This window comes from Hypomesus transpacificus, chromosome 11 (assembly GCF_021917145.1).
Source record: "Hypomesus transpacificus isolate Combined female chromosome 11, fHypTra1, whole genome shotgun sequence".
Taxonomy (NCBI): domain Eukaryota; kingdom Metazoa; phylum Chordata; class Actinopteri; order Osmeriformes; family Osmeridae; genus Hypomesus; species Hypomesus transpacificus.
The window spans coordinates 17720428-17736319 of NC_061070.1; the positions used below are offsets into that span (position 1 = coordinate 17720428).

Sequence of the window (15892 nt, forward strand, 5' to 3'; positions counted from 1 at the left end):
TTTCTCTTTACTTTAGTACAAACCAACCTAGAGGCTTCAACTCACAAATGCACACACACACACACCAGTGTGCATGCAGGTACACACACTGGGCGTGCACAGCCGTGAATCACTGAGTTCACGTGAACATGCAGTCACGTGCGCTCCCGACGGAAAGGAAGAACAAACATCGTAATGAAGTGCTCTCGCTGCATGCCAAGTACTTGGTAATCACATTCAAGACACAAAAATAGCCGTTTTTATTCTGCACTTGCTAACGGGCAAAGCCTTCGAGTTTTAGAGTGAAAAGTAACTTGGGAACAGATGGCTGCAACACGCTTATTTATCTTAGGGACCAATTTGTCATTGTTCCGCTTTCCGGCTCTTTCCAGCAGCAACATGGGAGGATGCTTGTTCCTCGCGGTTGACTGGAGAGTAACGCTGCAAATACACATTGTCATTTTATATCCTGGCTATCACGCAGAACAAACGTACGATACCATGGAGCAAAGCAGACGGCAACAAGAACAAGAACAAGAACAAAACACACGCTGTCTGATGCACTGCCACAGTTTCAGAGCAGGCCCACGGTCTGCAGCTCAGCCCAGAGGGGAAAGCACATTTTTGACTTGCGTCTAACATTTTTGCACGACTGCGCTTTGTGAAAGGGGAGAGGTTTAGCCAGGAAATTCGGTGGTATTTCCTGTAATCGACATCAAGGGTGAGTCAATATACAATGTGCAGATTGCTGACAGGCGAAGGGTCAAACTGCGGACTAACTGCATTGTAAACACTATGTTTTTCTTTTATTTGCTTACACAAACACACACACACACACACATACACACACTGCCTCTGCTATAGCAGGACCACTTTGTTTGTGCACGCACGGCAGAAACAAACTCCACAATCTTCAACTTGGATAACATGAGATTTCTATCTGCACAAGGACACATTCTGTACATAAGCAACAACACTTCATAAAGGTTTGTAATCCACACAGGCCACAAGTTTCAGAGATGTAGCGGTGAATCGGGGCAGAGCACAGCCCATGAACTCACCACCAGCTCATCAACACTGCCACAACAGCTACTTATTGTCAACAAGGCTATTTTTAGACTGTCAATTGCAGATAATCAGCAGTCAACAGCAGACAGGCTGCTCCTCATGTCTATCTGAAAAGACCCTTCTGTGCTAAGCTACGGGGCTGTGTCGGGGTAGCTACGCCCGGGGCCTGTACCTGGGCAGGTTGGTGAGGCTCCACGTGTGACTGGTGCTGCTGGTGCCTGTGATGTCCAGGCTGTGGTCGGCCTCCAGCCCAGCCTGGCTGACCTCTGAGCACGAGGGCCAGAGAGGAGCCTGGAAGGGGCGACACAACACCAGGTCATCGGTTCAATAGCGGACATGGAGCCGTGGACGGTCTGCTGTTCTGCTGGCTTTAACAGAGTGCAGGGAGGGGGTCACGGTCAGGTCACCGCTCGGCTTCTAGAACTCCTTTCGAAATGGGATTTGATAGTTTAAAGTTCAAACAGACAGGAAACTGAATTCCACCTTGTTTCTTTAAAGAGCTCAATATTAATCTCGTAACAGGCTCCGTCAGCATACTGTAAACTGTAAGGCGACGTGATGAATCTCATTTGCCAATACAAGTTTGAGGAAAAAAAAAGAAAAGTTAAACTTGGGGAATAAGGGGAAAAAAGGTCTCTTACCTGGGGAAGGGACAGGGCCGAGAGGGGCGGGGGAGGGGGCGAGGGGGTGGGGTACCAGGCAGGGGGAGGGTGGGGCGGTTGCAGAAGCTCCGGAGGGGGGGCGAGGAGGACAGCCTGGTGTCGGAGCAGGTGCAGCAGTAAGGCATTACACACACTCTGCTCCTCCAGCATCCTGGGGCTGGCAGGGACCCTGAGGCCAGGGCAGAGACACACACAGGGGGATTCAGACCCAGGCAACACCCCCTGGTCCCTCCCTCTGATGAGAGCTGGGAGGGAGGCAAAACTTAGGAAGGGTTAGTCAGCATCTACTGAAGAAACCGCTCTGTGATTAAGTCACTCTGGAATCCACATGACAAAGTCAGAAAGTCTGAGACTGTTTCTATTCAGTGTTTGAACCCTTTTCGTTTTTTTTATTGGATGTGCTTATTGAATGTCTACTATGTATCTATAGAGTTCCCCCTAGTGGAAGTGTGGTTGTAGTGCAGGTTATAAGTGTAGTAACTGATAGTGTCAAAATCTCCAAGCAAGTTCGTGACCTATCTTGCCTCAAAACAATGTAGCCAGCCCAATCAGCACCAAACAGTGCCCTACATTCCAGCAATCCTGGTTAACCCACCCTGATCTCTCCAAAAGGCTAAAACCTTTTCGACACACCTGTCAACCTGGGAGTGTCTAATTGTTTTGATGTTTCACACTGAACATTAGGGTGTAGGTGGATACCATCTGTTCATTTTCCTTTGATTGAAGGCAGGAAGGGGGGGAGGGGGGCAACTTAAACTGAAAAGGGGGTCAGGGGAAACATATGGATATGAATAGTTTGTTTGTGGTTAGTCTGAACGTGGTGGAGGTCAGAGGACGAGATGAGCTCTGGCAGAGCTTGCATTACCAGAGCAGGGGAATGTCACGTGCGTGTTCGGGGAAAGACAGACTTGGAACATAGAGTACTGAACCTTTGGATGATGAGTCTGAGAGAGGGGTATGGAAGAGGTCAAATCAAACCTGTCTTGTGTTAACGGGAGCATGTGTTAGGAGAAGGCAGGGTCTTTAACCAGGGGGATGTAGGCTAGGCATGTGTGACAGTGTGTTTTGAGAGGAGGGAGGGGCTTACAGTATGGTGGAACAGGAATGCCCTTGTGGCAGCTGCTGCGCTTTCTCTCTCTCTTCTCTCTCCTCTCTCGTTCTTCCTCTTTCTTTCTTTCTCACTGTGTTTCAGTGTCTCTCACTCACCACCAATCTTTCTACATCTTTGTTTCCCTCCCCCTCTCTCTACTCCTCTCTAAACACTTCCAACGTCATACAGAGGCTTCAGACCGTCTGTCTGTACACAACATGTTCTACTCCACCCTTCCATCAGCTGTCGTTTTCTCTCGCTCACTAAAATGTACACCTCGACAAAACTCTCAACAAACTCTGCTGGCCATTACATTCCTTGCTTATTTCCAGCAACGGGCAGGCGAGAGGGTTGGAAGTCAGAGGGGGTGTTGACTGGGTTTAAATAAGTCTTTCCACAGTTGGGACTGGAGCAGAGCAAGGACAGGGACAGAGACAACTATCTGTGGGTGAACCTCCGGGGGTCATGTTTGTTTACTTTGCCTGCAGCGTTGTGTAAACTAAGAGGAAGCTGCTGTTGAAACAATGTTCCGTCCACCCAAGCAGTCCAGCCCTGTCAAACCACTCCACACCCATTTCCTAAACACTGACAACCCTCCACCCTCCCCCCCACCCTCTCTTATTGCAACTGTCGAAGTCAGCACTTAAGACACCATGAAACTGATTCACTAATGTTGTCCTGAGCTAAAGTGCAAGGGGATTTTATATGGATGATGACACATCGTCCGATAAAAGTGAAAGTGTGGCAGTTCTTGTTTTGTACGATCATGTTACATGCACAATCTTCTATCTTTATAGGCTGTCCTAGTTTAATGGCCTGATATGGCCTTAATGGATGACTCCAAACTGGTTGAAGAGATAAGTGGGTTGATTGGCAACAATGACTCACTGGAATATACAGGGTCCAAAGACTGTGGCAAGGTTCTCCACTGGCATGTGATTGGACTGGCTGTGAGAGGCCACCCTGGACAGGAAGTGGATGAGGTAGGACAAGATGATGTGGTTGTCAGCAGGCAGGCTGTTGAACTTCTGTCTCAGGGCCGTGTTGAGCTGTGCTCCATCAGCCCCCTCTGAGAAAACAGAACAACAACGTGTTCACGTGAAATTAGTCCAGCCTGAATTAGTCATGGTCAAATAGAATCCACAGGTCAACAGCTAGCCACTGTGAGTGAAACAACATCGAGGTCGTTGGCTATACCGAGAACACCGTAGCGTTTGTTTCCCAAAGAATCTCTGTCTATACTCTGAGTTCCAGTGCACTGGTGAGACTAGGTCAGCAGGGTCACACATTCCACAGCGCATGCTCTATATGAGTGAAGACCAACATTGTGTACATGTTGCATCAACCATGGAGACAGTTGAATTGATGTGGTACGAAGGTGAAGCTTTACAGTCCGGTGTTTTCCCCCGAGGTCGTCCACTTGTCAAAGCTAATATGAGTCGTGCACAGTGAACGAGCAGTGTAAAAATATATCCTTATCACAACTGTGTCCTGGATTCAATCTGTGGATAAGATCCTGATAACTCAAGTGTTTTGTTCACTGACCCCTCCTACCTTGCTTGTTACATAATAAAACAGAAATTCAAAAAGGCTGTCAAAGTCAAGTGTTTGGGTGCCAGTAAAAACACATGTTTCCCATAACCACTGCAATACAAAAGTAAAAGTTCTGGGTGTGGTCTTTGGCCCAGGGCCCTGCCCCTGCCCCGGCCCCAGTCTCAGTACCTGCGAGGCTGGCGACCAGGTCCTTGCGCTGGGGCTCCGGTATGAGCGCCCCTGGGAGCTCCCTGAGGAAGAGCTTGAGGAGGGAGGCCACGGTGGACACGTCCCCCTCCTGCTCCAGGTCCACCACCTCCCCCCTGTCCCACCTCTGCCTCAGCAGCCTGGTCCTCACCACAGGGCCGGACAGACGAAACAGCCCTCTCTGATGCACACCTGGAGGGCGGGAGACGGGAGACAGGAAGAGAGAAAGACGGGATGAGAGAGTAGAGGGGAGAATCTGGAATCTGTGCCATGAGCACGTCTCTGTGTGTGTGTGCGTGTGTGTGTGTGTCGACTCTGAGGTTTACCATTTCTATCCAGGTACTCGACCATGTGTTGCAGTACGAGGGGAACCCCACATTCAAGCTGGTTGTCCTCCCTAAGTGTTTCCAGGGCAACGCCGAACACAGTGCGGGAGTGGGGTCCTTGGTCTGGAACCACAGGCTCAGGGCTGATCTTAGCATTGTGCTTCCGAATTCGCACGGTGGCTGGGTCGTTCTGTAGACAAAACAGAATAAAAATGTAAGTGCCTAAGGTTTGAGAGGACATAGCCCACACTGTGATAACTGCAATCGTCTTTATTGCTTTATAAGATTCTAAAGCTTTAAACTTCTCATTTGCGATTTTGAGACCTTTACATTTTAGGGAAAATCTTTTTCACGGCACTATGTATTATGTGGAAAGTTACGAATTGTTTCGCGTGGGTGTCCCTGAAGCTATCTAACTAACTAAGACGCTGTAAGCTACAAGAAAGTGTGAAGTTGCAGTCTCTAGCAACATTCTGCTCTGCAAATAACTTAATATTCATTAAGAGGAAACATATATACTACGCAGTCTTATCTATGAGTTAGAATACAATTGTACAGCAGCCTCAGGCCAGGGCAGGAGACGTCACCTGAGCATCACCTGAAAAACGACTACTGTACAGTAACTTTGCCAAAAGATGCTGCCTTTTAGATCCACTACACTATGTAACTAGGTAGCCGGGGTAGTTGCAACTCAGTGTTAATGTTGACTGATAGACTGTGAAATAAAAACGATTAAACTTACACAAAGATATACTGAAGCGCTTGCTCCCATCTGGTCTGACAGAAGAGCTAGCTAGCGTGGCTAGCGTTACTGTCTTTGCACTCCAAATTCAGCATCATAGTTGATCCTTTCTTCTTGAGGTGTTCTTTTCCCCAGATGAATATATATCGTAAAGTACAATATTCGATTTTGTTTGGTATTGGTCATAGACATATTATCTAGCTATACAACGGATAAATTAACCTTTCCATTGCTCAGAGTTTAAATGTAGACTAGTCGAATTTCGAGTCAATCTTGCTTGCTGCCTAGCTAGCTGGTCTCCAATGTTTACAAGTTGCTAGTCACGTGACAACAATTATTGTAACTATGGGGATTATCTGAGGAGTTGCCACAAATAACGTATTGTTGTTCTGTACTCTTTGGTTGCCATAACTGCTGCCCACTCGATGGATAAATGGCAAATACTGTTTTCTAAAACTGGTTGTTCCCATCCTTGATTGTGATTGGCTATATCGCGTTCCATGCCGTTGTAAAATCCAGCATAACCTCACAGGTTGTCCTCATAACATTCTTTAACACTGAATATTACTGCGCATCGAATATTTCAAATGGAAAAAGACGGCAAAGATGTCCATATGGCTGTTGCGTGGCAACGATTTATGTAGGAACTATACTTTGCAGTAGCGGAAGAATTTTACATTCACCTACGTCTATCTTTCTATGAGACACATCATAGTAACATTTTTCAGGGAGTGAAAACTCTTATGCTGTGGGATGTCGGAAGAAATAGCTCTACCTCTGCCAATAAAAATGGATTAAATAATCAATCAGTAGTATGTGTGTAGTTTCAATAATAATAGCCTATCCTTTGCTTTTTTGTAAATATTTTTTTATTAGGCTATTATTTTAGAAAATTACAGTTCTAATAAAACAGAACAATAGAATGCAAACAAAAACTGTAACATTGCCAAATAATAAGAACTGGTTTAAAATGATAAAGACTGTCAGCAAGTCACAGCATTTTACTTCATACTTCATTTAGACACTGTAGGCTACTGTCTTAAGACTGAGAATTAGAAGTCTTAGACCTGAAGAAAATGTTACTGAATATGTTTAACTCACGAGTAGCTAAATAGGCCTGTAATAAAAGTATTATATTCCTTAGAAATGTTACGTATTCCAATAATAAAATGACAAATGTTCTACTCTATGCCCGGCTCAGTGCATTTAAAAGCTTATAAACATACATTGAGCAGACTTTACAAAAAAGGGCTATATCAAAATAAAAAAAGGAATAATGGCACCTTTGTGGGTAGACTCACTCGCACACACGCACACACGCACAAACGCACACACGCACGCACGCACACACACACAAACACGCACGCACACACACCAAAACATAATTTAAAAGTACTTGTAATCAATAGGACCAGCCTGGTGATGTAATGCAGCAAACAGGGTCAGCATGCTTCAGGGAAAACCAACGTGCTGTAATAGAGACAAACCGGACAACTGGTCCACGTCTGTTCCTGTATCAAGGCCTTTTCATATGTTCTTAGTCTGTTCAAAGGCGGAACTGTCCCAGGCTATACACGCACATACCATTTTAAACATCAAAAGCCAAATACAGTACAAGTACAGTACAGGACAAATGCATTTTAAGGTTATTCTTTTGAAGCAAGGCTTGAATTATTCATCAGGCATTACTTGTTTATAGATATCCACCATAATCTCACTTTGGTAACACAGGGAAGTTCTAAAGAAACATAAATAAAAACAGAACAAAAAACAAGAAAGAAAGACGATTTTGTGCGTCTAACAACATGGTACTTTAAAGTGCATTCCCTCATTTCTAATTCCTGTATTGTTTCCCGAGCTAATCTTTGGAATTGGAACTTTGCTTGGCAATATGGTTTTAAAAAGGTAAAACAATCTAAACTGTGTTTTCAGTGATAACCGACATGTCCACAGGTTGGTTTATGTATCTCCACAGGGCCAACCATAGAACAAAGACCATTTTTTGTTTGAACCCAGTGAAGGTCCACAACTGGTTTCTGTAAGTAAACATACCGTAATGTATTAATCTTGTCATCAATCATGTTGTTGGATAGGCCCTGTAAAATAAGGCAATCCATATGAACTCAAACCCATGCACATGCATGTGAACTCTTTTCAAAGGTATTCAGCATGGAATACAAATTCCAGGTTTCCCCTCAGGTTTAACAGAATGAAATCTGTTTGCCACACAGAGCAAACTCTTTCCAGAGTATGTTAGGTTCATCAGAACATATTTGTACCAGAAGTAGCTAAGAAGATTAGTGCTCAAGCTACAGAAGCGACTGTGTCACAGTTGCTGGTGTACTGGATGTCTGGTCGGTTGTTGTTTGTCTTCTTCCTGTCCCAGCATGGCAACACACACAGGAAGAGCAGGAACCCACCAAGGACCACACAGCCTCCGCTGAAGTAGAACGCCAGGTCATACGATTGTGTCCAGTCGAAGAACCACCCTGGAAGATAAAGACAGAAAAAAGAGAAAAATGCTTGGAGTTAGTCACCGTGATGCTTCAATGAATTCAATTCAGCTCAACGCCAGTACGCATTTTAAGATTGCTATTGTTTTTTCATCGTTTTGTTTTTGTGGAATTTTCCGAGTATTGTCAAAAATAGTTAATTAACAATAATGACAATCAAACTCCTGAAATCAAACAGTAATAAAATCTTACCAACCACAGGTGGTCCCAGCACAATCCCAAACCCCCCAAAGCACATGAGGATTCCGTGGGCTTGTGTCAGCCTGTCCATGCCCACAATCTTGGTGGTGATGTATGACGTGAGAGACCAGTTCCCAGAGAAGAAGCCCACCACAGCGGAGAGGATCTGCAGGCCCAGGTAGCTCTTACAGAGGGGGATGATGAGCAGAGCACTCCCGGTGCCCAGAAGCGTGAAGCCGTACAAGTACAGGCTGTTTATCCACCTTACGTCTGCCAGAGCACCCAGTGCAAGCTTCCCCATGCCGGTGGTGATGGCTACTATGGAAACCAGGGGAATGATGGCGACCTCGTCGATGAGGCCTTCGCTCTGGGCTACGTCCTCCATGAAGAGCACTGGAGGAAAGGCACCCAGGCTGAAGAGGAAGATGGCGACGCACAGGGCCACGAAGGCCCGGTCGTGCAGGAACTCGGCGGTGGAGTGCATGTACTTGCCGTATGCATGCCCCTTCTCTTTGATGACTCTCACGATGGTCGAGCCACACAGAAAGCTTCCTTTCTTCTCCACGGAGGAGACCTGGCTGAGGTCTTTGGTATTGATGGTGATGAGAAGCTCTTTGACCACCTCGTTTTTCTCTGAGGAACCCGGTGTGATCTTCAGGTCCTCCGCGGGAGGTTTCTCAAAGATCTGCTCTTCGGTGTTTCGCTCCAGGGCAGCTTTCTGTTTCAGGTAGTAACCTGGAAGTTTCAGAGGTCGCATGAAGCCTGCGCAAGCCATCAGGTTGAGAGCCAGGGCTCCGATGATGAGCAGGCAGCCGTGAAGGCCAAACAGCACGATCAGCTCATTCTGAACAGTGGCATAGAGGAACCCTCCCACACTGGTGCCTGTGGGAGAGAGGGATGATTTAGTGATGGTACTTTTGGTAATAAACAATGGTTCATTGAATAAAAGCTATTGACTAAAGGAAACCTGCTGTCTAAATCGAATTGTTGTTTTTTTTTTTAAACAATGTTATGTATAAAAGGGCAGTCCAGTCACAAGCAAAGTCAAACTTTCATTATAACGTGAAATATCACTGCAGTAAAGGTCTTTAAATGGGATTGTCTTGTTCTCAGTGGGAAGGAAAAACTAAAAGGTTGGCCCCAACCGTAACCAGCCAACGTTACTATCAGTCCATGTCCCTAAAACAAAATCACTGCTGGCTGCTACCTTGGGTTGTTTACCTTGGTTTTCCAAGACTTCCGGCTTCTCATACATGAAAGAACTGAGCATGGAGAACTGGTGTGCCAGAGAGCGCAGGAGGGGCTGAAGTACCTGTGGTGACAATGCCAAGGGCAAGGCCGCGTCTCTTGTCAAAGTACTGACAGGTGATGGTCAACGTGGCAGCATAGACAAGACCGCAGCCAAGGCCTGGGAACACGCAAACAGGAAAAAAAAGATGGTTCATAAGCACAGTTTATTCGAGGATGTGTCGTCTTTTAAAGATCAAACGATGACTTCAAGCCACTGTAAAGGCCAATGTATAACTCATAGGGCTTGCATCACAAAATAGCATCATTTCTCAGGCAAGTTTTACTGCTTTATGATTAGTGAAAAGCATGACTAGAGAAAGAGATTGAGTGCACATAAGCACAGCCTAAGAAGCCAGTCTATAAATACACCCCTCCCCTCTTCTTTAAATATGCATTGCCTGCCTCCCGGGTTAGAGTGACAAGCAGTGTTGATGTCTATTGGGCTCTAACCCCCCAAGCATGGCACAGCTGTCAGTAGGTGTTAGATAATAGGCTGTGACAAGGGCTGACACTCTGCTAGGGGTTACCCGAGTCATCAGTCACGTGAAGATCTGGATCTTGCTACATCTCACACTGGACATCCTACATAATATGAGCAGCGATTGTAAAAAATGTTTGAGGAACATTTTTAAATACAGCAGACTCAATTCTACTCGCACCCACTGCACTGTATAAAATACTGTGTCTGGGGAAGTTCCGATTTACTGAGAACACTTGTGCATTTCATTTAGTAATCCTGTTGATGTTAAGGGATTGAAACCACAGATGATATCTAGAACATTTATCACTCCTCCTCTCCTCATGACTACCAGACGGGAACATTCCAGTCATTTTTTCCCACAGTGACAAGGCCACGAGCTTCGATTTCACCAATTCTGGACTGGGTCACGTGACCCACAGGTGTTTCAGGAAGAACCCAGTGTTCTTGCTCACTCACCAACAACAATCCCGTAAGAGAAGATGAGGAACTGGACATTGGGGGCAAAGGCACTGAGCATTAGACCGCCTGCCACCATAATACCACTGAAGATGGTCACAGGGCGAGCACCAAAGTTGTCCACACAGGCACTGCAGACAGGACCTGTGGGGGAGAGAGAGAGGGAGGGAGGGAGAGAGAGAAAGAGAGACAGAGAGAGAGAGAGATACAGAGAGAGACAGAGATTTGTTACACAATAGACCATCTGAGTTGGGAAGTGGTCAAAAACATGTAGATTTCTTAACCAAAACCACTCACAGCAAGGGTGAGTGAATCTGGTCATGGAAGATGGTATTGCATCATAAATGTGAACTGTTTAATGGAATATAAACTTAGTATTCAGTTCAAGCCATATGACTGACATACTTTTTGCTTCTCGCTCTGGATCTGACAGTTGGTATGGGTGTGACAACAAATACTGAGCTAGAGAAGGAGGCTTCCGTGGCCTACACCAGTGGCTTGTTTTCTACCTTCCACCCATTTTCCTTGCATGTTTACGAGACAAAAGTCACTTAATGCCCTGAAAGATATCAAGAATAGTAATCAACACCTGAGCAGAGATTAAAGGTCTGGGGAAAGGACATCTATGATTAAGCTTATCTGTTGTCCTCACCCTAGCAGTATTCTGGTTTTAAAGCACAGACAATGGCTTATCTATTTATCTCCCGATAAGGGGAACAAAAGCACAAATGGGGTCCGGTAATACCAGTTCAGAGACCCTTCAGAAAATATGCTAAAGGCCTTGGGCCAAGTTTAAGGAGATTTTATCACCCCCTCTGGTCCACACACCTGCTCCTCATTAAACACTATAGCGTATGACCGGTGCCAAGTCCAATTCAGCCTTAGCCGATAACTTTTCAAGGCTATATTTAATCACTTACCAATAGCAGGGCATTTAATTACCACTGTATCGGATTGGCCTGACCATCTCTTTCAGTCATGTCTAATTCTACATAGGAAATACTGAAGACAATGCAAAGATGACATCTAGGTGGTTGTGTGTGAATGTCAGTGCTGCATAGATATATCGAATTACAGTTTCTCGATCTTAACTCCAGATACCCCGAGGGTGTGCGTGAAGAACAGCCAATCACAGCCCTCTGCACCCCCCCCCCTCCACACACACGCCACTCCCTGCTCTTGTCTCTGGCCCTGCATCAGCAGTGAAGAAGGCCCATAGTGTAAGACTGCAGCACACAGGCTGAGAGTTGTGACAAAGCACCCCCCGTGTTTGGGGGGGTGGGGGTGGGGGGGGGTCTGCCTAGTCATGAATTTCAGTGAACTCTCAGGAATGGTGTCTATGTGCAGGGAAGGAGCCTTAGTAGGCCCGATGAGTGGTACTTGTAAACAGAGATGAAGGAAGTCTGCTATTTCTGATACTGCTTGGACAAAATAATTCCCCCGACCTGAAAAACTCTTACATCAAGCAAGGTCACTTTAAAATAAAACAAAAAATTAATTATTTTGATATATACATATATTGTTTTCTGTTTCTAACACTCAAAATCTAACCTCAGCCTCTGTCTCCCTGTGTATACCATAAATCTTTCTTTCCCATGTTTATCATCCCCGATAATAAAGTGACCTTCTACGTCTTACACAGGAAAGTCTTGCTTATGAAAGTACTTCAATATTTCACCACTATCAGCCAAGAACTTTCACTTCCATGACTTGGTCTAGCACAGCGTCTGTGAAAGCCTGACCCACTTTACGAGAACGGAAAACAATGCGCTCTCAGATGGAGCCAAATCATGATGTATTGTTCTGTACAGTAAGCAGATATTTGGAGATTAAAGGAGAGTAAAGCTTCTTTACTCACTGGCTATTAGTCCCACCCCAGAGACCAGGGAGCCGACCCAGGCAGTCATGCCTTTGCCCTCCTGGAAGGCACTGAGCCACTCTGGGTACAGGACGCCCACAGACTGGGGCGAGCCGTAGGCCAGGAACTGGGCCATGAAGGAGGCCATGACGATGACCCAGCCCCAACCTCCGTCCAGCACTTTCACTGAGATCTGAGAAGTCATGCTGCCCGCTTCACTCTTACCACCACAAACTGGGAGGGGTTCCTGAGAAAAACACAGAAAAAGAAAATAATAATGGATGATGATGATCATTCATTCTTCAATAATACAGACGATAAATACTAACATATTTTTAAGATTTACTCTATAGCCTAAGTTGCACATACTGCTTACCTACAGCAAAGCCTTGATGTACAGAAGGCTGACAGTTTTCTTGCCTGGTCAACCAGGCAGGCAACCTGTCTTGTGTCCTAAACTGACTGCATCGTTCCACGTCACATTGGCCCTTTTTGTTCCCTCAATCTGACCACACCTTAAAGGAGGGGAGAGCTGAAACCGAACAGCCTACTTCTTCCATGTTCTTTCACCTGCTTTCGTTATGTTTTCCTAACTGATCTGGACCTGGACTTAGAGGGGCGTTTCCCGTTTCCAGTTTTTTTTATGCCAGTTCATGAATAATTTGTTAATGCAAGCAACTTTTTCTGCAGTGGTGCAGCATCTTGCCAACCCCACTATCCCCCTCTGTTTTCGCCAAAGCTGATCAGCGGAACAGTCGCAAAAGTTACGCACCTCAGTCATTAAAGCGTAATTGGGTGGACGCCTCTTTAGCTTGATAAACAACACACTTGTAAGCACCCTCAAAAAAATAAGAACACATCACTCAATCCAATCTATACATGCGACTTGTTTTAGCACGTTTAAATGTAACGTGTTTTGACTGCATGAAGGATAACGCAGGTATGCTTGCAACATGTTTTTGGAGAAATAAGGAGCTTAATACATGCGTCTTACCTCCACTACGTCAACAAAAATAACAATCGACACCTGCAAGATAGTGGCACGTTAGCCTACAGGCAGATGCCATGGAGGACTGTTTCCTGGTAATATCCCTATGTATGGAGCAAATAGCCTATGCTACAAGAAAATGACCGAAATATCTGCGGACCGCGGCGCACGCCTAGGTCCGTGTGCACAGACCTGTGAGTACCTCCATGCCGCACGCACCAGCATCAGATCCGCGCATACTATCAGTTGTATACTGCTTTGTTGACGGAAAACAAACCGGTTCAAAGCTGTTCCTACAGGTCCGGCTTATACGATAGGCTTGAGGAAAGTGAGGAAAGTGAATTGCCACTGTGAGGCTGGAGCGCGCAAATATGGCTCACTTACGAGCTCATCAAGAATTCTAAGCCCCAGAGAGGGAGATGTTGTAAACACGCTAATTTAGTAGGCATATGCTATACTCCATCATTAAATGCACCATTAGTGGATTCATGTCATAGGGGCAAGGTGTTAATATCTGTTGACAGCATGCAAACATTAGTTTAGTATAATCAATTCAAGTTATTCTTTTAAATTAGCCTACCTGGTGATTGGCCTAATACACCTCAAAGTGTTCCAACTCAAGTACAATCTGGTGGAATGTTCTTCTCAAACAGTGGTCCTTCAGTCAAAATAAAAGTACTAGGTATACAACCATCTCCCTTTAACTAAACACAACTACAAGTGAATCATGTAGTTTTGGCATAGTTCTACGAACGGGAAGTGCGCGAGGCTACTACGAAGTTTGAAAATAAAATGATATTGTCGGGGACATTGTTAATATTCCAGTCTGTCCAGTCTGAACCGGTTGCTGAATAAGGCAATAACAGGGTGGACTCGGCGCGTGTTTCCTTCTGACGCGGATGGGACTGCATCTCCTCGTTTCCATTCTGAGTTGATGAACTGCGAGGCATAAATGAGTATCTGAAGTGGCCTGATCATTTTAGAGCGTTTAAGAGGGTAAACATGGGAAACATACTGTATAGCCTAACAGGGATTCAAATAAATAGCAGCAATAATCACACTTGGTCCATCCCAGCTATGAACTTTAGCGAGCAGCCAAACCAACGTCTAACATTAGACCAATGACTATCCTTCCATTTAAAAGAAGGATACGTTGCTCATATGATTGGCTATGGGCTACTTGTACCGGTTCGTGGTTTAGTGATAACATTATAAATCGTAAAAAATCGGTATCGCTGTCTGGTTTATATGGCTATTACTATGGCTATAGTTTTAAGGCGGCTTAACTGCACATTTGATTTTACAGACTGTCAGTGACCTAAAGAAGTGTAGCTTTCCACTGATCTCTGACATACGTTCCTTTTCAGATTTACCTCAAGAATGTGGATTCTCACACCAGAAAAGACTGATTGACTTTGGAGCACCGAATGTTCCCAAAGAACTTGCTGTTTCCCACAGACTGCGAGCCTTACGGGAAGAATTATAATTCGTAATCCCCTTATTCCTCAAGAGAGGGGTAAAGAAGAATGAGAGAGCAGTTAATTGTGTTCGACCAGACTTAATGAACGCACTGAACCACATCCAAACGTTTAAATTAATTCAGAGAAAGCAATGGAAACGGAAACAATAAAACAAAAATAGAACACAATATACATAACAAAACACAGAATAGGTCTCGATATAAACTGCACACAAACCCACACCAGCAACCTTTGCTGCACAGGGACAATAAGTATAGGCCTACAACACGTATCTGGGATGGGGATTCTAGCGCCTCACCAGAACACTCAAAGCCCCCCCCCCCCCCCCCCCCCCCCCTTCTCCTAGCATCCTCTGTTAACACATGTGAAATGGAGACCTCAGGAGGAGATGTTGGCTTCCATAGAGTCCACCCTGGTGAGGGATATAGGGGTTTGGGTGGAGTAAGACACCAAGAGGCCTCCTGCGGGGGGATAAACGGTTATGTTGGCCCTGCCACGGGGCTCTGAGGGGGATGGGGCAGAGGGCACTGCGCCTCCTGGTGTGACCGCTCACAGGCCCCCAGTCTGGATCCTTGCTTGCATTAGTTCAGGTTGCTGATCTGGGGCCCTGCATGATGGAACAACTACATATCCAGAGACTTCAGTCACATCCAAATCCACAACAGCCTTTCAACAAGGATATCAGTGTGTAATACTGTGTTGTGGGAGGTCTTGTTTTTGGCCCCGAATGTGTAAAGTGGTCCTGTCTCCAGTAACCTTTTGACCAAAGTCAGGCCTTGATTCTTTAGGTAGAGAAGGTTCTCAGGTTCTTGTCTAATCCCCTTAGCCCTGTCCTTCCAGGGTTATTGCTCTCACATTATACGTTTATCACGCTCATCATTGTGTGGAGTACAGTCATACAGGGTATGACTGGTCATACAGGGTACTTCCTTCAACCGGCTAGAACCAGTCCAAACCAGGTAGACCTGTCGTGGGAGCAGGCCCGGTGCCAGGGTGCAGTCCAAGAGGCTGTGGGGGAGAAAGCAGCTTAAAATGAAA

The 15892-nt window shown here is 45.6% G+C and overlaps 2 protein-coding genes across 4 annotated transcripts in view; both read right to left on the reverse strand.

Moving 5' to 3' along the window:
- The window catches only part of LOC124473789 (protein FAM13A-like), an 18296-nt gene extending 12246 nt beyond the window's left edge, over window positions 1-6050 (reverse strand). The window contains exons 1-6 of the mRNA XM_047029464.1: window positions 5608-6050; window positions 4866-5055; window positions 4522-4731; window positions 3688-3868; window positions 1689-1878; window positions 1220-1338 (exon numbers count right to left, since the gene is read on the reverse strand). Of these exons, the coding sequence (XP_046885420.1) occupies window positions 1220-1338; window positions 1689-1878; window positions 3688-3868; window positions 4522-4731; window positions 4866-5055; window positions 5608-5637 (920 nt within the window). The 5' untranslated portion in view covers window positions 5638-6050. The remainder of the gene's footprint in view (window positions 1-1219; window positions 1339-1688; window positions 1879-3687; window positions 3869-4521; window positions 4732-4865; window positions 5056-5607) is intronic.
- A 403-nt stretch (window positions 6051-6453) lies between these two features.
- Window positions 6454-14362, reverse strand: slc16a9a (solute carrier family 16 member 9a). Of its 3 annotated transcripts, XM_047029055.1 has the most exons (7): window positions 13954-14362; window positions 12762-12900; window positions 12386-12632; window positions 10528-10671; window positions 9613-9708; window positions 8313-9182; window positions 6454-8096 (listed from the first exon to the last, which is right to left on the reverse strand). In XM_047029055.1, the coding sequence occupies exons 3-7, from the start codon at window positions 12588-12590 to the stop codon at window positions 7912-7914; spliced, it is 1500 nt and encodes a 499-aa protein (XP_046885011.1). In that variant the 5' UTR covers window positions 12591-12632; window positions 12762-12900; window positions 13954-14362; the 3' UTR covers window positions 6454-7911. The 3 variants fall into 3 exon arrangements, with proteins under 3 accessions (XP_046885011.1, XP_046885014.1, XP_046885013.1); XM_047029058.1 differs by lacking the exon at window positions 12762-12900; XM_047029057.1 differs by lacking the exon at window positions 13954-14362 and having other exon boundaries at window positions 12766-13887.
- Window positions 14363-15892: the final 1530 nt, after the last annotated feature.